This window comes from Agelaius tricolor, unplaced genomic scaffold, assembly GCF_023055355.1.
Source record: "Agelaius tricolor isolate 1412-34295 unplaced genomic scaffold, bAgeTri1.0.p SCAF_2, whole genome shotgun sequence".
Classification (NCBI taxonomy): Eukaryota; Metazoa; Chordata; class Aves; order Passeriformes; family Icteridae; genus Agelaius; species Agelaius tricolor.
The window spans coordinates 23680795-23703535 of NW_027269262.1; the positions used below are offsets into that span (position 1 = coordinate 23680795).

Sequence of the window (22741 nt, forward strand, 5' to 3'; positions counted from 1 at the left end):
TGGTTCATGTTTTGTGCTATGAAATGTGTAGCAGTACTGCACCAAACATAAATTAAAGGATGGGGATAATGGCTGAGCATCATCAGACTCAGCCATGACATAGGCTCCAGACCTGTTTATTTCAGAAACTGTTTCTGAGCAGGTGCTTGGCTATGCACTGGGGTTTGTTCTATGGATTATTAACATTTCAACCAAAAGGAACCCCTATTTCCACTAGCATCTAAAGGGAGAGATGAGGCAAATAAACCCAGTCTAAATGATGCTACTGTTTAATGAGTCTGACTGAAAAGACAAACAAGACTGTTTATATGTCTAGATGTTAAGAATCTAGGCAATACTTTGATAATTAACACACACCATTTACATGGAGTAAAGAAGTATTTGCTGAACTTCATGGATCTTTTCAAGATCTGCAGAATGTGCTTCACCAAATTATTTTTCTTAAGCACAGCAGGGATCTTTTCACACATGTTGCAGTGGATTTTCTATTTGAAATATAGGCCCTATCAGCTTGATTGGGACGCTGCCTTCATGCTGAGAATGGAGCCAATGGCTGTTATTTTTTTTTTAATTTTTAGATTTAATTAATCTACTTGGGATCCAGAGCTCTGTGGCTGTGGTTGCTTGATGGAGGCCTCCTGCATTCAAGGAAAAAAAAAAAAGGCTGTATTGGTCTTTCAGAATATCCCATTCCTAATAACTGTCATATCATTTGAAGTATACAGTTCCTCACCTACAACACTTTCATCATATCCAAGTGACTCTTTTAGATAGTTAGATATTTGTGTCATTAGATTAGAAAGACTTTTTTCCCTACTTCCAGAACTTTGATCTCCTGGGTAATAGAGGGTGTGGTGTGAAACTCTACCATTGTCAAGTGACTGTGTATAAGTTCTTCTGAGGACACGTTGGTTCTCGTGTCTTTAAAATTCTGTGAAAGTATCCCTGCAGATGACAGGAGTTAGGGATTATCCTCGGTATTTAGAATAAACAATCTTATTTTCCCAGAAACCTTTATCTTGACCTTCCAGGCAATATTAAACATTATGACTGCCAATCAAATTAAATTTAATTCCTCAGGGCAAGGTTCAGTTCTACTTCATTTAAAACCATGAGAGTTGCCAAAAAGAAGATGTAACTGCTAGGGAGAATGATACACATATTCACATTAGTTACACATTCTGTAACAACACCTGTGTCACTGCCTGCGCTTCTGCAACACTGATTGGGAAAGAAGTACAGAAGGGCTTAGATTTGTAATAACTTTGTTATTACTTTTCCTCAAATGTTTGTGAGGTACGGTCTAAAGGTCAGAGTTATTACAGGCTGATCAGAGTCAATGACCTCTGTTTTGTGAGGTTGTCTGATTTCTGTGGTGACTTTCACTTCACAGTAGCTTGCACACAGAATGTGCATCACGGGGCAGCAAAAAAACCCCAGCTTTTACTCATTTCCCTATGGCAAGAATGCATTTGCTGTGTGTGCTGCCTTCAATGCAGGGTCAAAGAATACAGTGAAGAAATCACTCAATGTTTTTGCTGTCTAAAAAAAATGTTTGGCTCAGTGAAGTAGATTTTCAATTGGGTGACTGACATGGAATGTCAAACATGCTTACTACTCAAAAGGTACATTCTCTTCATTCTCCTTTGTGTATCAATTATACTTTTTTTTTTTTGTTAGACTCACTTTTTAGCATAGCCATGTAACGTGGGCCTCTGCCAGGGCCTCAGCCTGGTTAGAGGTGCTAAAGAAAGAGTAATCTCACAAAGATGACAACACACAGAGAAATGGCAGTGCATGATATTTCATTCTGATGGCCTGGTCCTCAGAGGGTCTGAAGACTATTTAAGCAGCTGCATTCAGTGTCACCATTCAGCTTCTGAGAACAACCTTGTTTGGAATATGCACTTTTAAATTGAGAACATCTGGGAAAATTCTTACCTTAAAAATCAGTATGGAGTTTAAGGTTGAAAAGTCTTCCAAGAGCCTGTCTTTTCTGATTCATTATCACAACAGCACTGAGAGGAGAAACTGCTGTCAAAAATTCTTACCAAAATTTCCAGTAAGGTCTTACATATTGAGGATGATAAACTGGGTTCTCCTCTTTCATTTTTCTCTGGATCTCCAAGTTTTGTTTCTACTCCTTTTACCTCTTCTTTTACTGATCTTCTATAGGAAGGAAATCAGGGGTCTTCAAATTATTTATGGATTCTTGAGGGGATTGATTTATTTCTGCTTTCCTTACATTCCTGGTCATGTTGAGCCAAGTTCTTGATCCTGATTCTGTGGAAAGGCGGGGGAGAATTTTATACAGTAAAGGACAGGGAGTTCTTTGGGAGGCCTCAACCTCACAGTATCTTCAATGAAAGCAAAGGCTCATGGACAACTCTTTTTCTCCCTCAAACTCACTCCCAATGAGGGTTGGTAGGTTGGGCAAATACAGTTTCTTCTGTGGATAGGGGTGCTAACATGGAAGAGTACAGGAAGAACAGCCAGGAGCCAGAGAGATGCATGGTGGAAAGGATCATGGTGGAAAGGATCATGGTGAATAGCATGGCCAAGACGAGCAGGGTAAGATGGGAGGAGTGTAAGTGGGGCTAAGAGAAAGACTAGAAGAATTTGCCCAGAGGAGTTGTGGATGCTCCATCCCTGGAAGTATTGCTCAAGGCCAGGCTGGATGGGGCTCTGAGCAATGTGGTCGAGTGAAAGGTGTCCCTGCCCATGGTGGGGGGTTGGAACTAGATGATCTTTAAAGTGCCTTCCAACCCAGACCATTCCATGATCCTATGAAGTAAAAATGGTAATAGGGAGAGATACTTGAAAACAGGGAAAAGGGAAGTGTCACAACAATTTTCAAGGCAAAACAAGAGAATTCATGGAACTACAGGTCAGTCAGCCTCATCTCAACCTACAGCAAGATTATGCAATGTGCACTGAAAGAATCTCAGGGCAACGGGGACCTGAACACGAGGAGCCACAGCACGGACCAATCCAGAGAGGTGACAGAGCTCCAAGGGTGCCACCAGAGGGCACCTCTACTCCAGGCCCAGGAGGAGTTTGGGGACCCTGAGAAGAAGGTGGCAGAGGAGAATGGAGCATCTCTGGGGCCTGCAGTGGCCAGTCAGGCAGGGACCATGGCAGCTTGCACCCAAGCTGGGGCCACCTAACAATTTGATGGGCCATCAAACAAGCAGCTGCGGATTTTGGGAAACTTATTGCCTTGAATGCTGCCACCTGATTCAGGAAGACTTCTGCTTGAGAGGTTCCAGGGCATTTCCAGGGGCCTAAGGCCTTCAACATTTGCAGCAGCATCCTGCACAGCTGCCCTGCACCTTGCTACTAGCACTGGTGGCAGCTGAATGACTGAGTCACCAGGGGCTGCCAATCTGCTATCTTGTCCCAGGCTGCCATATCTTCCTGTATCATCACTGGGATAGTCCCCAGATCACATCCCATGACTGTTGAAGTCTCTTGAGCTGGGTCAGTCACTGCCTGTGCTCAGCTGGGGCTGGAGTGGTTTGGGAGAAAGATGTGGGGACTTAGGGTTTTCCCTGAGAGCCCAGGGGTGATGTGACAGTGGCTGATGGCCTCTGCCTCAGCTGCAGAAAGTGCTGCCCTCCTTGAGCCCCATAGGTGACCATTCCCAGCTCCTATACCAAGGACTGGCCCTTAACCCTCTGTTCAGGGGGATGTGGGGAAGAACATGTCATAAATTTCTAAGCTGGCCTTATTGATGAGGACCCAGGTAGGGGTACCTGTCACTCCAATGACATTCAGTGAATTTTTGGTCTAAATATAGGAAATTGTATGCAAAACTGCTAACTGCTGAAATGTCCTGTCCATAGTAATAAAGCAGTATGAAGCCAAGAGGAAAGAGATGTGCTTTAGCTCTCCACCAGGAGGGGGACAGGGGGCAGGAAAGGGAATGGGAGTGCTTCAGCACTGACACACCAAATGGTCTCATGCAAGGAGCCTGCTGTGTGAGCCTGGACATAAAGGATGGGAGCTGGTCCAGCAGCATGTCAGCCCAGCCCTATGGGGCAGCACGCCTCTGTGAATTGGCGTGCTCTCAGCAGCAGCCTGCACCTTGCAATAACAGGAGAAAGTCCAAAAGGCCAAGAGAGGTGACCCAGAACTCTCCAGTCATCTGAGCAACAAGGATCTGTTAATGTTGGTGAGTTGGAAATCAGTACACCAAGTAGTGCTTGTGCTTGATTTTCTACTACGGATTTTCTGACTGCAGTCCAAAACTTGGGGTTGAAAGTGTGTACTTATGTTAAGTACTCCAATTTAGCTATGTTCACACATCTTTAATGACTATATCAGAAATATTCTTAGACCTGCACCATGCTTCAGATTGGCTTGTAGGTTTTGGATATGGAATCAGTTCCAGAGCAGCTATCACAAGCAAGAAAAGGTGTGAATTTAGATTGTTTCTTGAAGACACATGAGAAGGAAGACATTGACGATCTCTTTTTGTTTTTGAAAACCCATATTTAAAACATGCAGAGCAATAACATCCTATGCTTTAGTATCATATACAATCACAGATATTTAATAAGATTATTTGCCTACTCATTTTCAGTTATTTAATGTGACCATATTTTAATGAAAGTTGAAAGCTGAAAGTTAAGTTCTCACGCACTTGGATCCATTGTACTTAAAAAATTTGCCACATATATTTAGTGCTGTGCTCATGAACAAATCAAAGCTCTCCCTGGAGGCCAGGGAATAAAATCACTGGGACCTTGGGCAAGTGTTGTGTGTTGTAGAACTGGGACCTGTACTGACTTGGCTCTTCTTAGCTTGACTTGAACATGGTTTCTTCTTCAGCATCCCAGTCATGTTTGTATTTCTTTTAAATCTGGAGATAACAAACTGGAAAACCCCATATCTTTCTTGCTCTCATAATAAAAATCAGAAAAATGTATTTTCTTCTTTATAAAATTTTCATTTAAGATAAATAGAGAGCCATTTAATGGAGAGTCATTTAGTACAAGAGTAAAGAAAGTTACAAGTGTGATGAGGAGGTTATAGCTGTTGATTTTCAGCTGTTGTTAGGAGAGCATTGAAAGAAGAATTCCTTGGAAAGATACCATACCTAAAGAACATGAAGAATTCCTAACAACCTTTTAGAAAAGTTCACTGATTCTCTGGGAGGCTTCCAGGAGTAACCAACACAACTGCCAGTAGTTCAGCTGCCTGAAAAATTAACATAAACACAGCAAAAATTACTTTGAAGTGTACCCAGGTGGAACGTGCAAGATCTAGATTGCATTTAGGAAAGCCAGTTGTTTCCCAAACTTTACAAAATCTTTTTATCCCATCAAAGCAGGAAACAAAAATAGGCCTCCTAACAAACCTTTATTATAACAGCATCTTGCATGGTAACCAAGAGCCTTAATTGCCATGCCAAGAAGGAGCCAGTTTAATTTCTGATTTTCTGTTTACAGAAATAATTTACAAGTTCATTGGGGAATGTGTAGTTTCATTGCTGTTCTTCTGAGTCATGCTTATTGTTTGCTCTCAATTCACATATGTAATTGTCCCTGGAAATTAATTTAGTTCTCAGAGGTTTGAGTTTGAAAACATTGGCATTTATGTCTTTTCTCACAGGAATGAACTTTTCAAAATTGTTGAATAACACACAGCAATGGTTGTGCTCAGTTAAATCATGGGGTTTAACTCCTGAGGAATTGAAATTACCTAGATGTGATTATTTTAGGATGAATATGCATCATCAGAAAAATCCACATAGTCAAAATTCAGTTTTGGTGACACTTTTGAACAAATATCTGGAGAAGAGATCTTCAGCAGGCAGCAATTTCTGCTTAAAACCAGAGAGGGAGTGTTGGAATAGCTGATAGTACATTGGTATCTGACTGGAATAAGAGGAATCAGGTTTCTGATTCTGGCTCACATAAAAACAGAAGTGGGTGTACCAAGGCAAAATCTTCCAGAGAAGACAGAAGCAGAGAAACAAACTGCCATGTAGGTATGGCAGTTCTGCACAAAGGAGCAGGGTGGAACAGTAGCTTGAGCACAGATCTCTGACCCAGCATATTTATGTTAAATCTTCAGGTCTACACTGAGGGCATGTCTTAGGTGGAAAGTTCTGGGTCCTCCTTTCAGAGTCAGCCTGTCCAAGACTTCCTCTCCCAACATTATCCCACCTGCTTTATATCTGAGTTTTATATTTTGTATGAGCATTCAGACAAATGCTTCCCATGAATGTCAGTCTATCACTCATGAGAAAGCATGTGATGGTAGAGGCACACTATGAATACCTTCTGCAGAGAAGATGACTAATTTCCTTTTGAAGAGGCAGGTGACTGGGGATTTGATTTCAGCTTGAGGCTTAGGGTTTGGGTTGGTTTTTCCCCCTGAACCAGGAGAACAGGCTGTAATGAACACCTGAGCTTGTCCTGAGGTCTAAGCTGCAGCTCAAGACAGGTCTTTGGAAGCAATCTGCCCTATGGTACCTGCTGTGTCAAGTAAAGACAGGCTATCATCTCTGCAGCTTACAGGGAACAAAGGGAAAATCAAAGCACCTTACAGCTGAACCTTGTAAAGAATTGAATAAGGTGGGCCTAAACTTTTTGTCTCATGGCCTATAACACCTCATCTCTCTGTGATCTTGTTGTGGGTCTATCAGGAAACTGAGATCCCGTTTCAGACCAGAAGGAAGCAGCATGCTGGAAATTGTGAAATCTGGAAGTGCTAATATCAGCCCTTTAGAGCAAATCTGATCACGCCTTGAATTTTGTGCTTAAGCTCATGTTTTCTACTTGCTGTAGCATCCAGTTTGGAACTCACTAGTTCACAACCAAGCTGTGGAAGAGCAAGCCTGGGAGTTCACTCTTGGCACACCTGCTTTGGCACACAAAGTGTTAGCAAATGTTTGAACTGTCCCAGTGAGGAGGGGAAGAGAACCTCTTCCACACCATGATGTTTGATGCCACAAGCATCTGAACCAGGTAGGGTGGGCAGTGACTGCAGTCTGGTTGGCCTACATGGCCCAGGTGCTCCCTTCCACATGAGATGCACATTGCCTGTGTGCCTTCCTGTACCTGCACAGGGCAGTGCAGGCCAGCATTCACACAGGGGGCTGGCCCCTTCCTGCCTGGACCCCTTTTGTCTTCTGAGATGCCCCATTACATGTTTGCAGCAGCTCAGGGAGTCTTAGAAACTCATTTTGTCAACTGGCACAGACTTAGAACAGTTCTAGCACAGTCTCAAGCATTTGCAGGGTTACACCAAAATGTATTTTTTTTTTCTGCTAGGGCAAAGTTCATTATCTCATTTTAGAAAAAGGGTGAGACAGGTGCTAACTGCAAACATATTTAATAAAATATGTTTGCTCTGAATTATGTATGGTAATTATCTTGTTATATAATTAGAAGCTCTCAAATATACTTTCCTTAAACTTGTTGCTTTGATGTTGCACTTGGGCGTCTGTATTACTTTGTGGGATACAGTCCAAAGCTGCCTGGATACATTCCAAGATTACTAATGCATAGACATATTTGCAAAACAGGACTTTTAAAGTCGAGCAAAAATGGGTAAAAGTTTTTTCCTGGCACTCTGTTTAAAGTTTTGGAGTTTAAAACACTGATTAGTATAGCAATTTATACCAGATTTGTTCAATATTCAGTGATAGTAGCTATCATGAATTGTTGAACAATCCGTGTTCCTGATCGTTTCCCTTTCTCCAGCTGGGAAAAAAAACCCTAAAAGTTCATCTGAAAGATGTATAACCTGTAGGGGATCACATGGAGGTGGAAATTTTGGGCTCCTCTTGGCTTCAGAAAGGATGTCTTGGAAAATCCCAGCCAAATGAAGCTGTTCAAGTGCATGCTGGGAGTTTACAGAGGAAAAGCCAGATTTCTATACATGAAAGTTACGTCTTTTGAAAATGAAGATAAATTCTGTGGGCACAAGGTGCAGCTTTTTGTCCAGGACAGCTTATTTGTACTGAACACTGAAACAGTATTTACATCTCCGTGCAAATATGGCCTCAAATACAAGGAAACAAAATCACTCCCTTCCAGCTGATTAATCCCAGAAAGTTCCTGAAATATAAAATGAACATTAGATGAGTTTTGTAAGAGTTTTGTAAGAGACAGCACATACCAAATAAAGGAAGAGAAAGAAAAAAAAAAGGACCTATGCCCTAGAATAAAACTGATCAAATTTATGTCTTTTAATGAGAAAAATTCTGGATATAAAATTCTTTTCAAAGACTAAACACATTGAATTAATTCATCATTGAAAGTAGTACTCTGAGTGGTGGATAACTGGAAAAAAGGAGAAGTGTTTTTTAATAATTTTAACTGGACTTAAAATTTTTGTTATTTTAGAGAAGACAAAATTTTTGGTAAGAGAAAGACAAAAGACATATTCCTAAATCATGCACAAAATAGATGTTTAGTTTTTTAGAGAAGGAAATCAGTCCTTAGTACATGCAGTTGTCCATGTACTCTTAATTCTATTTTCTTGCCCATGTCTGCGTTTATAGTGTTCAGTGAAAAACAGATGCCACTTTTGATCTGGGGTACCTGGTTTTGAGCCATTGCTCCAGAATGTACAATTATCCCTGTATACTGTTATTAATATTCATTATTATTTGGAATAATTTGCCTTGTGCTGAAAATCCATTGAAAGTGTTCCTTAATAAATTGAAGAGCAACTGAATAACCTAGAAACACCTGCCCAGTGATAAGTGATTTTAATACCCCTCTTTGCATGTCACCCACAACATTACAATAGATTTCCTGTTATTGCTTGGCATAAACAAAGTACTCCACCCAATTTCTATAAAGTTCACAAAGCACACCCTCTGTAATCCCACAAACACTTTTAGGAAAAATAGAAAATTTGAGAATAAACATTAACAATTTATTTTTAAGTAAAAATTAATCCAAGACAGGCGTAAGAAACCCAGAAACTGTGGGGTCAACCAATTCTACGTCGCAAACTAGCAACATACCTATGGAAAACTATAATTTGCAGATCATCCTGTGGTGAAAGTCATAATATTGATTTTAGATAGATAAGTACTTGTATGCTTTGAGAGCTGACCCTAGCCTACCCCAGAAAAACCCTGGAACACTGAAAGGGATAACCAGAAACCAACTGAAACCAGTGGCTTCAAATAACTTACATAAATGGAACAGAGTGGAGCAGGAGGAAGAAGGGGTGGATGCAATGGGGAGATGGCCAAAAGGAGAGATGATGACAGATTGAGCCTATTATTTTTTAGCAGCAAATAAAATCACAAGGGAGTGGAAGCCTGGTGAGAGATGCGAAGATTTATGATGAAGAAGCAGCAATCACCCTGGTCCTGGAGCCCTGTGAGGAGCAGCGGGTGCTCTGATCAGTGCAGGGAACACGGTCATGCCTGCCAACGATGCACCAGATGGAGCAGATAAGGTCACTCACTCCCACAGAGGACAGACTTCGGAGCCTTTCTTCTTAGACACATGGGAAAGCTTGGGAAAGAGTGGGGATATGGTTCACTACTAACCAAATCAGAGGATTTCTTGGAGAATTTTTGTTGTGCTCCAGGCAAAGGCAGCTGCCAACTCCACAAAATGGAGAAAGATGGTAAATGGTAAAGAACAGAATTGTAAGTGTAAGACTAGTTCTCACTGATGATAAAGAAAGTGTCTGTACATGTAAACCTCCTGCCAAGCCTTGATTTGCAATAAAAACAGCTGGCATGATTTCCAAGGGTATTTTTTCAAACACTGACTGGACACCCAAGAAAGAAACCTGGAGTATTAAATCAGACTTGTTAAAAAATATTTCTTCCCTCCCACGTGATGACTCAGTAGATACCTTTAGATACAAACCACTTTACTGGATGGAAGGAAAGGAATTGGGTTAACATACAGAAAAGAAAAAGCATCAAATGAAGCTCCAAATTACAAGCTCACTGGGAAGGCTGTTCTTACAGTAAAGCTTTATTAGAAGGAATAGCTACACTCCCCTGTGGTGGTTCTAGTTGTTGGTTCCTCTGGGCCTGGATTGAAGGCACTTGAGACAGTAGTTCATGTTCGGACTCAAGTGTTTATTACTTCTTATCAGTAAAACAATCTCACTACTGTGAGTTTGGCAGCTTTTCATTGGAAGGCACAAAATGGCCAACAATCTCTTTTTACAAGGTCTTTTAAGACTAAACTATCCAATTAAGAACTGACACCTAGATTATTTTCCCTTTTAACCCAATAACTGGTCCCAAAGAACCCGCAATGAAGACTTCTCTGCCCAATTACAAAATGCCACCCAAACCCAGGAAGAAGAAGGAAGAAGAAGCATGAAGAAGAAACCCAGGATGACACCCTATGCCCTTCATCTTGCTTCCATCCACAACATACTAAAAATCTCAAAACTTAAATTTCTCACTAAGTGATACACCTACACTACTCTCTATAATCTATTTCACACTTTTGTGGATTATGGTATACCTTGAAGTCTAGGGAACTTTCTCCATGAATGAGGGTCAAAGTCAGTGCTCCCCTGGGGGTCAGGGCACCCCAGAGCAGACAGAGAAATATTCCTGGTGCCCTGGGTTTCCACATTCCCCTTGTGAAGAGACCCATGTCCCAAAGGATTTCTCTTGCTATGAAGGCAGATCTTGGGTACAGACTCACCAGTGGCATTACAACTGGCTCCCCAGAGCTGCATTTTGACTCCAACCCACTGTGCCTCTGCTGTGGCCCTTCCCAGGAGCCTCCCCACTGGCTCCTCACAAGATACCTGGGCAGTGGTAATCCCTTAACAAGGCTGCTATTGCTGGCTGGCACTGTCTAAGAGGAGAGGAGAGCCCTGCTGTCCCTCTTGCCTCATCTGCAGCTTCTAGGCTGCAATCCTGTCACTCAACAGAGATGTTTTGAACGGGTTTTTTCACAACATAAAATACAACATTTGCAATGATTTCAACTTCCTGGCGTGTCTGTTGTTACCAGCAGCACTCTAAATACTGTACGGGGTGACTGTAGATTGGGCATGTTTAAGCCTGCTCATTGGTTTCTCCATCTGAGTGTTTCACTTCTGCACTAGATGCCACCAGAGTACCTGCCTATCTGGGTTTTTAGATATCAGTAGTCATCTCAGAGAGAATACCTTTCTATTTTGCCTCAGGGCAGCAGGCTTGCATGTCCTAGGATCTTGTTTCTTTTATTGACATACAACTAAAATTGCAGCCAGCAGCTGTGAGGATTAACTTTTGGGCTTTATTCTATGTCCATTCCTATAAAACCAGGAGGAGCAGTTGGAGAAGTATTGGTGCAAGCCTTAAGGAGCAAAAGAAGTCAAACCAGACAAAAACCAGCTGTGTGCCTCAGGTGAATGAGAAATTCCACCACTGTGTGTTTGAACAAGTAAATCTGTTGTGCTCATTCCAGCTCAGTTATGTGTCTTCTTTCTTTTTTTTTAACCCTAAAAATAGAAATGTTCACAGCAGGCATAAAAAATTTGTCCCAGACATCTTTTTATGAAAATCCTTTCATTAAGATTTTTCCTGCTGAGAAGCTGGGAAGCTTCAGCAACAAAATGTAAACAATAGTTATCTGCTACTGTAGAATGCAGCAGGTGGATCTGTGATTAGTCTTGTGTAGATGTTTAGATTTAGTGACCAGTCACAGCAGAGCTGGCTCTCTCTCTCTGTCTGAGCCAGCTGCTTTTATTACCATTCTTTTCCTTTCTATTCTTAGCTTAGCCAGCCTTCTGAGATGAAACTTTTCCTTCTATTCTTTTTAGTATAGTTATAATGTAATATATATATATATATATATCATAAAATAAAAAATCAAGCCTTCTGAAATATGGAGTCAGATCTACGTCTCTTCCCTCATCCTGAAAACCCCTGTGAACACTCACAAAAATTAAATACATAAGTTCCTTGAGACTGTAGTAAGTTCATGGATGCAATGATCTGCATAGTCCTGAGTCCATTACATAGGTGATTGTATCTTACAGGGAAAAAGTTTTATTGAGTACGGGAGATCTGAATGATACAGGGTTTGCAGGTCAAACATAAACACCATGTGCAGGCAAAGGCTTGCATTAGAGCAGAGTCCTTTGCTCTCCTTTTATCCTAACCAAAGGTAAAGGGAGAGCAAGGCTGGGCACCAGGACAGGGTTTGCAGTCGTGAGATGCATGTGGGATCAGGTCCATGCTTCTGCTGACCCAGTCTGTTCCAGGGGACTGCAGCTTGGATGAATCCACATTCCATGGGGGCAAGGCAGGAAATACTTCAGTCTTGTGGCTCTATGTACAAGACACCCACCTGGGAGGGGTTACACAAGGGCAAGCAAGATGCCATTAATATCAAAGTACAAACCGGATCTTTTCAGTCAAGTCTTCCCACTTGCTCCCTTGCAACACAAGTAATCTTTTTAATGGTTTCTTGTACAATCCTGATGTGCAAATCTGCTGACGAGTGTAACAGGACAAACACCCTCTTTCTGGTCACGACAAACCTTAATTTTGAGTTGTGTGCAGCTGCCAGAGCACAGAGAGGCAGGACTCCTTTTGCCTGGGTTATTATGCACTCAGCATAGCAATCTTATTGCACTAGTTGGGTCATCTAGGGGACTACCTATTTTCATTCAAAAAAAGACACCCATGGAGTGTGAGTCATACTCTAAATATTGATGACATTGGTGTAGACACCAGTCAGCAAGGTGCAGACACCTTGCTGACATGAAGACATCATCATTGTAAATGTCTGAAATTTGGTGAACTGAGTCCATCTATCACCTATTTAACATAGTCCTCAGATTATGGTCGCTACCTCACAGAGTACTCCTGAGCATCTGCTGGGTGACTGGGGAGCTTGTTTGTCATATACACCAAGAAAAAAAATTTCTTTACTGTCCTCTGTCATGAAATTACATTATAATTTTCTTTGTCTCTCTCATTTGCATAACCCCCCCCACCACCAACATGCACACACCCAGACCATGTGTACACACAGAGAGAAAATGAGTGTATGTCAGACCGAGGGCTAAGTTAACGTTCCTTGCATACAGTGCTGTTGTGGAAATAGGAATGGAAAATTTCAATGAGGCACCACAGACTCCAGTCTTTCTCGCTTGTCAAATGCAAGTCTAATCACAAATAACCTGGAACACTTTTCAACTTGTTGAGAATACTTATGGGTGTGGTTGTAGTATGTTGAATGTGTGTGCTAGGGAGACTTAGTAAGTTTTTTAAGCTGCAAGTTTGCCAGGACAGATTCATCTTAATTCACCTCAAATTTCATTAATGACAATTATTATAGTCAAGAAAGTATATGAATATTCTTCAAGAAAATGCATCACCAAACACACCACTGATGCTAAATGTCTCAGTTATAAATACTGAAGTCTAAAACCTTTGCAGTGTCTTCATTGTCAGCATTACACACATCATAGTGTATTACAGTGTTTGGGTGCATCTTTCCTTCTCAACTCCTTAGATAATAAATAAATGAAAGGTGGAGTAAAGGCAACTGATGTGGAGCCTGCTGCAGACTGCCTCTGTGCATGATCTGTCCCCACCCCTTCCGTTCGGGATGACTCTTGAGTGAAGCCTCTCCTACTTACTTCCCAATCCCAATATCTGCAGAAGAGTTGAAGAGCACCTGAAAACTGGATGGGCAGCACCAGGAGCAAAACTGTCAGCAAGAACTGGTTTTCTTCTTTTTCTGTTTAGAGAAATCTAGCTGGTGTCTCACTGAGCAGAAGAAGTGAGCTGGGCTGAAACAGGATCCTGCACTCCAGGTATGTGAGGGCAAACTGGTCCATGCAGACTGAGTTGACAGCAGAAAAGGATAACTACTTTTACTTGTGCTTAAAGGGAAAATCTGAAATTGCTAAGCAAGTAGATATAGCTCTTTGAAAAGGCATGAAACAACCAGCAAAACCTACTCCTTTAAAGAGAGACTATTATTTTGGTTTCAGTAAAAAATGCACAAAGACAAGTATCAAGGGGCAGATAAGATGGAGATAAAGGCTGTCAACTTTGGGAAAGACTAAATTTCATTTTGAGTCTTTGCAACAAACTGTGGTACAGTGATAGTTCTGAGGACACTGATAATTTATGTTCATCAAGTATCAAGTTCACATTAAAGGACCATAATATTTTTTCACCCTTATGGTAATGAATTTCCATTCTTTTCCTTGTTTGGTCCACTGAGCTCTTAGCATTGAAATGAAATGCTGCTGTAGCTTAAAATGTTATCACTCGACCCGGGAAAAGGGCAGAGATGTCACATCTTGGCATCAATAGTTCAAGGTCCTGCCAAACAGCACAGCACTTTAAGATCACGTGCTCATACTCACTTTCTGAGAAGTGGAGATTGTCCTTAGCAGGATCTTTGCCTCTGTTTAACCTGATTGTGTTTTAAAATATTTTTAACCTCACTTTTCAAGTAGAGATTTGTTTTTTCCTGATGAAAACTAAGACTCAGCAGAATATAATTATGTGATTTGCTGCTCCCAGAAATGCAGTAGTTCGGGTCTGTCCTACCACCTTTTGTGGAGCCCACCTTTGTGGTGTGTAAATACCTCTCCTCAGTTTTTAACTTACTTGCATGAAAGCTGAATGATATCAAGACACCCAAAGAAGGGCAAAACTACTGGATAGAAGGAGAAGGTCTAAGAAGCCTTTCTCTCAAGGAGCAGTAGGATGTCACAAGACTCATCAATATCTGTGGTTTTCCCCATGAGCAGCAGTAACTTTTCCCCCTGTTCCCAGCAGGCCCTGCATCCCCTCTGTCCTGCAGCACAGTGATGCAGAGCAGGGCATAAAGGTGAGATGCTGCCGACTTGGAACTGTGCCATGGGGAAAGCAGGAAAAGGAAAAGTGTAGTGGATGAAATTGGTGGGAAGAGGGAATGAGGTGAGACTGGAAAAGTAGGAAATATCCTGGCGCGTTGCTTTGCCACACCACATTGCGTGGGACAAAGCAGGTGGGAGTAAATAAATCTCCTGACTGAACAGGATCCCATCAAACTTCTAAGCAGTTCAGGTGTGGCTGACTATTTACTAACGTTCTGTGCTGCCTGGTGCCTGGAAAGGAGCCAGCTGGCCTGGCCTCAGTCAGCACAGGCCAAAGAAATGGTTTCTGGGAAGCAACCAACGGATAGGGAGGAGGCTGGTTCACAATTATTGCAGAGTTTAGTGACTCCTAAGCAACACTTCCTTGAAGGGGACACAGGTTGTGCCCTTCTCAACAAAATACCACAGTGGAGTAGGACTGTGGCTGCCATCTCAGAAGGCAGCAGTGCTAGCTATCTTTGGGAATGCCGGTGGCTTCTCCAAGCAGCCTCCTTTACTTCAAACAGCTCATTCATCTTAGGTTATAAAAAAAAGAGGTAGGAAGCGCTTTTGTATGAACAGACCTCTCTCAAGCATTTTCAGGCATTTCAAGCATTATGGGGGGGCCTAAACTAGGAGATAATCTCCCACGTGTGACACACCTTCCACTTTCATGTAATGCCAAAACAATGGAGGTCTTAATCCTGAAGATTAGGCTACATTGTGCTTCCTAGAACCAAGCCTGACAGATGTTGAGAAAGGTGGGATGAAAATTACACATGTAATCAATTCTCATTTATCAGCACAGGGGATTACTGGTGATGAGAGATCATCCATCTTGTGGATTTATCTGAATGAGCTTGATTAGAGCAGTAAAGCCATGTCTGCCCAGTTCCTGTATGTCTACACCACTCTTAGCCAGGGTTGTGGTTATAATCAAGCATATTTGCTCAAACTCAGTGCTGGCCCTGCCAGATCTGGTAACAGCAGCCCCAGGCTTGGGAGAGGATGGGGAAGAACAGTGTCTCTGCACTATGCATTGAGGAGCATTTAATAAGTTTAAATGCATATAAAATTTGGGTATAAAGCAGTCTAAATGCATATAAAATATGGATCCTTTTATTGTGCCAGAGTGAATCATGCAAACTGGGAAGTATTGTGCAGGGCATAAGCAAGCGGTGAGTCTCTGTGGCATCAAGTCTCTGTTCTTCAGTCTGTCCGTACCACGGTTCCAAATGTGTCTGCATTGCCTAGGTAAAATTACCCATTACTCTGTGAAATGCAGCCCTCTGCTGCTCTAGTCAATGGAGGGCTGAGGAAGGCATGTATTTTTAGGGGAATTTGCTGCCCTTCCATGAAGATTAGATAGTTTTATGAAGTACATGTTACAGCGCGAACTAAAATAATAGGTTGATGTAGAAATGATGAAGTGGAGACAGTCATAGTGTATGTGCCTATGTACTGCACGCCCAAGGACAGTTTCAAAGTCAGCACAAAGTCAGTACATGGCTAGGAAGTGCTACTATTATCACTGCCCCTGCAGACTTAATTGGATGCCTTGTACAGATGCATTGTAACACCACTTTTAATTACAGGATCGTAATCTACTTTTTGCACAGAGTCCATTCCAAGCTCCTGACACAGAGAGTCAGAACAACTTTTGACTTTAATCTGTCTAGCACATCTACTGGCTCATTGTCTCTAATTGCTACTTTTGCAGGAGGGACAAAACCATATACTCTCAAATATTCTGAATGAGGCTTGCACATAAGCTTGTTTTTTTGCAATCCCTCTCAAGGGCATAGGGGCACATGGCATTGGAATCTAGTTTATAAATCCATCCTGCAGCTCTTCACTAACTGTGCCCAGTCCTCCTGCTCTCAGAAGAGCTGTGACGGTGCTACAGATGAGCTACCAGGCACCAGCACCAAGAGAAGCACTGAACACCCCACTTCAATGCAGCAGTTGAGTGCTGTGGTCCTTGCAAATAGCTCAGAGGAACCAGCACAGGATTCCCCATGAAGACATGGGTGATGGCCCCATACCTCAGGAGACAGTGACATGGGAAACCATAGTGCTTCACACCCATGCTCACAGAGCCACATGGCAGCAAAACAAATGTGACATGAGTGTCAAGACCTACATGTCCAGGTTGTTTGTAGTTTGTTCACTTTGATTTTGGTATTTCTTTTTATTCTCAGCTTAATAACATAATAGATGAAGAGGCATTCTTCACTGGAACATTGGTTTTGCTTTTTTCTACTTTCTCTCTTCATACAAGGATGTCAATGTTATTTACAGAAGTTATTAAACTACTTTCAGAAGACCATATTTGCCTTTTTGTCCTAAATGATTTTTGGTAACAAATTATTTTTACATTCTTGCTATATTCTTCTTGTTTTTTAGGTTTTCAAATGGCTGATCCTTTTCTATATAATACTGGAGAAAGGTCTCACTATGGGTGCCTTGGCCATGAAGTACAAATTGACTACCTTAAGGCATATGTTTGTAGACCATCTTTTTCCACGGACAAAGCTGTGATTGTGGTTCATGATGTATTTGGATGGCAGTTCCCAGACATTAGATACATAGTCGATTTGATAGCAGGTCATGGATATATGTAAGCAAATTTCTTTCTTATCTTCCCCTTAAATGCACTGATAGACCACCAAGCCCAAAGCCAGGCATAGCATATGATGTTTCCAACAGACAACCATACACTTCAGTCTGAGCAAATAAAAAAGAAAATGGACAATATATTTCCATGGAGCCACCAAAGATGCTAAAATTGACTCAGGAAAATGGCTAGCTGAGCACAAAGGCACAAGGAGTCTTGAAGTGCCTGTGTTTGTGCTTATGAAGCAACATGGGTGGCCCAAAGAGAAACAGTGGAATCTATTTTAATTTGTGTAAGCTTTTCAGAACCAAACCTTTTGAACATTTGCTTTTCCTTGTAACAGCAAAGAGGTATATATGTGTTAATATAGAATCAGGAGGTTTGTTTAATCCCTTTATTTTTGTATTAAGTGTGTCTAAGGAAATAATAAGGAAACAAATTGTGTCCTTTTTTTCCATAAAAGACATATACTTTTAGCTAGCTGACTACCAGAATAGGACGAGTAAAACATGATTCAGACAGCGATCGTGTAGATGTGTACTCTGGACTAGAAGATATTAAGAGACACTTAGACAGTTTTAATGAAAATTGACTTGAATTCCATATCTCACACAGAACCATCTGCCCAGACTTCTTCAAGGGGACAAAACCCTGGACATCTACTGATCACTGGGCTGACTTTCCTGACTGGTTGAAAAATCATGATCCTATGAAAGTAGACAAGTAAGATACATATTTGTACTTGAACTTTAAGAAGCATCTAGCAAACAAGGAGAATTTATATGAAATGTTAGAAATAGCACCTCACAGCAGGGCAAGCTGGCTGCACAACCACAGTTTCTTGTTCTGGGTGATTCTTCTGTGGTTCTGGGCACTGTCTTGTCTGAGATTTGAATAGGATCATCTGCTCTGCCCATCACTCTGCTTATTGTCTGCATCTTGTGTTCCTGAGCCCTTTTCTGACTATGTTATACTGGCCATGCAGGCTCACAGTGTTTCACAGGCTACAAAATACCCAGCACTCTCACCCACAAGTGCTGATTCTGCACTCAATTCCTCAAGATAAAGAGGAAAATTCTTCTACAACTGCAGATGTTATCTGCCAGTTGTCACATGCCCATCTTGCTCTCTGCCTTGCAGATTATGATAGATACTGACGAGATTCTCCTGAGCAGCACTACATAAAAATTTGCTAGACTGACCAAAACCTAAGAAACATCTGATGAACTGTACTGTTTTTTTCAGAGTGACATAGAGGGATTATTTTCTGTAACAAAGCTTCTCTGAATTATGGGAGGTATTGCTGTTTCTTCAGCATCTCTCACCACGGCTCAAAACTTCAGATGATAGTGAGGCAATGGTGACACCCTATTGCTCAGCTACCATCCTGCAAGCCACAAGTATTCTTCTGACCCTGTCCAGATATTCAGCAGCCCCAGTCTATCTTCAATGTCTCTCAGCAAATATTTTGACCATATAATTCCAGAAGCTGTGACCAAATTTTTTAAGACACAAATTACTAGCAATTGTAAAAAATCCCCCTCCAAAGAAGAGCAGATATGTGGGCACTGTCTTAAAAGATTAAGATCTCAGGACATGCCTTTGCTGTCTTCTGAGGGATCACTTGTAGGTGAACATTCCAGTTCAGATCCATTGCTCTTTCAGAGAACACAGAACCCAACTTATCCATGGCCTTCTTAGTATCCTTTCAAACAAACCAAAACTGAGAGAGCATGGCCACAGGCCTAGGACATAATGTCCTCTTCATGTCACTGTCACACTGGGTTTTTTTTGGTCAGCCTAACCAAACCTGAATGACCATACAACTGTACCTCATGTTCAAAAATGCAGTTAATAGCTTATGAACTCTGCATTTAAACTTAATTTAAAACTCTGTAGGCAATGAAGAAGATAAAATTATTGAGACCTCAGAAGTCAGCAATTTAAAAAAAAATTACTTGCTCTCACCTACAATAATAAAAATATTTTTCACGTTTTTTTTTCATTGCACCTCATGCAAAAGTTTTTTTTTAAACATTGTTGTTACTGACAATGTAATTTGAGTAAATGCTATTTTAGCATAACATTCTTGCATGTAGGCTTGGTAAGATATTTTAGTATTAACTCATGTAACAGGAATGACAGGAAAAATCTTTATCTAAATTGGTGAACTCTGTAGAGATAGTACAGTGAAGCTTATCTATTCCTACAGTCCATAATGCAAGATGTTGTTCTACTTGCAGATATGTCTTGTCTTTAGTTGTCCTGTCCTAGACAAAGTGATTCAAATAAAAATTTACTAATTTTGAAAACAAAGGAGCAGGTGACAATTCAGGTAAGTATTTAAGTGCCTACACCTGTACTTCCCTAAACTAGGACCAGAGATGTTAACTCTCATTTAATAATAGAAGCCACTGCTCTAGCCTGAAATGTGCTTTTTAAAGTAATCTCTGTTTTAAACAACTAAGGGTGCAGACACAGAAAAAATACCATGTATGTCTTTTAATTTACTTCTTAAATTGTCAAGTATTGGCTCTGCAATAGATTCCTTAGTTTACTTTTCTTTATATGTCTTAGGGAAGCTGATGTTGTCTTGAAGTATCTAAAGGAACAATGCGGTGCAAAGAAGATTGGTATCGCTGGGTTTTCCTGGGGTGGAATGGCAGTACATCACTTGATGCTGAAAAATCCTCAATTAGCCGCTGGGGTGTCCCTCTATGGTAGTGTAGAACATGAAAACTTACTTGGGTTCACATGACTATGCATTGTTTGTAATTCTACTTATTGCTTTGTAACAATTTCTATACTCAACTCAAAGGTGAGTTGCAGATTTTAATTATGGTTATTTCAGCCATAAGCTATATTGGTACAAAAATATTAAGGATACTGTAAACAAAAAAAAATTCATTCCTTGTTTTAGGAGAGCAGGGAAATATGCTTTCCAAATGCTTATTCTCCATCCACATAGCCAGTGTCCTCATCTAAGTAATGTACCTAATGAGTAAACCTAAATAGAAATGTTCTCTTTTAATTTGCCATTTATCTCTCTGTAACGCTAACCTCACTAATGGACTGTTTCTCAAAACATTACAGGAATAGTTAGAGACTCTGAAGAAAGATACCGTTTACTAAATCCCACATTTTTCATTTTTGGTGAGAAAGACCACACTATTTCTTTGGATCAGGTAAGCTCTTGTTCTGGAAAGACTTCTTTTCCCATAGCTCATTTATCTTACACAGAAATCCTTGTTAGAAACCACTTTCACATACAAAAAAACTAGACAGGTTGGACAGTTCTGTTTCTATTTCGACTTCCCCTCTATCTTGTTTAGGTTATTCAAAGCTTCTTTTTTGAGGTAAGAAATACAGTAAAAAACAGTCATCAGTCTCTGAGTGGCTAGATAAGCAGAGTGTGAAACTGGGCAGGAATATCCAACTTGGTATGAGCCAAGCATCTCAAAAACTTGTATGCTACTGCTACTACCTGAGAAATCAGGTAGCTAAACCATTGAATCTGGACACTGAATGGGGGAAAAAAAAGTATTTTCAGCTTAGTGACTGAACTTTCTGATGAGTTAGTCTCATGACAAACTGCTTTTGCCACAGGAAGACAAAATGAACTGCGTCAAAAGAGTGGGCATGAACTTTAGCTGAGACAACAACAACAACAACTCATAGACTCAGATGTTTTGACTCCTGGCTGCCATCTATGTTCTGATATAACCCAGGGGTTATATGTAAGCATATGTGAGAGACTGGATAAATATATGGGTAGGAAACTGGTGCCCTCTTCTGTGCATAAATTCTTTTTCTTCAGTGACAAGGATAATAAACAGCCTCTAGCACAGCTTGTTTTTTAGGGTACGGTCTGACTGGAGAACTGGCAGTGTGCTCTGGGAATGCAGAAGTCATTCAATATTTTTTTCCAACTGCATTAGTCAGCATATTAATCTGTACCTCATATGTGTCTCTGCAGAGGAAAACAAATCCTTCACCCTCTGTCCTCATTTTATGGCAAACATGTCTTTCTCCCAGGGGCACACTTTTGGCAAATGCATTTTTTCTGCATGTGTTACACATTGAAATCACTCCCTTTTCTCCTGAAGCTTTCTTTCTGTGCAGATTGCATCAGTAAAAATTCCTGCATTAAACAAAAAACAACCCTCAAATACGTAGTTTTCTGTACTGAAAAAAAGGGCTTCATAAAAAAACCCAAACCAAAATGACAAAAAAAGTGAAATAAATTACAATACTCTCTCTAATCTGCACAATGGGTAGAAGTAAGCTTTTGGGGCAAAATAAGCGTTCATTCTTCTATTTTCTGACTTTTAGTGGCAATAGGCACAAACTGTGCCAGCAAATGTATATGGGTACATGAACACATTGTTAGTACTTTGTATGCATACTAATCACCAAAACATTGTGCAAGAGCAATGTCTTTTTGTTGTTCAGTAAACAAAAGAAACAAAAAGCCCTCCATGTTTTCTTAAACTCTGTTACTAAGCCTATCAAAATGTTTTGGACTGATGGTCACTAAGGTTTATGGTCCATGGTCTCTCAGGATCAGAGCTTCAAGTGAAGGTTATAAGTCTGAGTCTGAACAGAAACACACTTGTTCCTTTATGGCAATGAGATTTACCAAACCATTTTTGCTGCAACTGTTGAGGTTCTTAGACTCACCCATACTTTAAAAAAAGTGTCAGTCTTACATCCAAAGAGGCATTTTCTCTATGAGAAACTGCAAATTTGGCAGATTTAAAAAAACCCCATAATGTAATGGAAAAATGTTTTTTTTTTTACAGATCTTCTTATTGGAGGACAAGCTGAAACAGTATTGTAAAGTTCCATACAAAATTAAAGTTTATCCTGGGCAAGTTCATGGGTTTGCACAACTGAAGCCAGAAGATATGAAACCTGATGATAAACCTTATATTGAAGAAGCTAGAAGGGATATGATTGATTGGATCAAAATGTTTGTTTGACAATAGCAGAAAGAAATGCTAGGCTTCAAGATCAGTGATTGATTTAATTTGAGAGAAGAAAACAGTCAAGGGAAAATGATCTCATTTTGAAAGTTGACATAAACTAAAATAGGAACGCTTTAATTTATATCTTTAAATTATTTTTGACAATATTCACAGAAGATTGTGAAATAAAAGTCAGACTAAAGGATGATTAGGCATTAAAAAGTCTTTTGAAGTTTTCTTGCTTTTTATTTGCTTCATTATTTTATATTATGACCTTGATACTCATGATAGTGCTTATCCATTTTTCTTTTCTAGTAAGCATGACTTCATTATGACTTTACTTGAGTAA

At 40.6% G+C, this 22741-nt stretch overlaps 1 protein-coding gene across 1 annotated transcript; it reads left to right on the forward strand.

Moving 5' to 3' along the window:
* The first annotated feature begins 17222 nt into the window (after positions 1-17222).
* LOC139600543 (carboxymethylenebutenolidase homolog) lies at positions 17223-22407 on the forward strand. The gene is made up of 5 exons (XM_071448808.1): positions 17223-17428; positions 18041-18148; positions 20003-20145; positions 20519-20610; positions 22228-22407. Exons 1-5 carry the CDS (start codon positions 17223-17225, stop codon positions 22405-22407), a joined length of 729 nt encoding a protein of 242 aa, XP_071304909.1.
* The last annotated feature ends 334 nt before the right edge of the window (positions 22408-22741 follow it).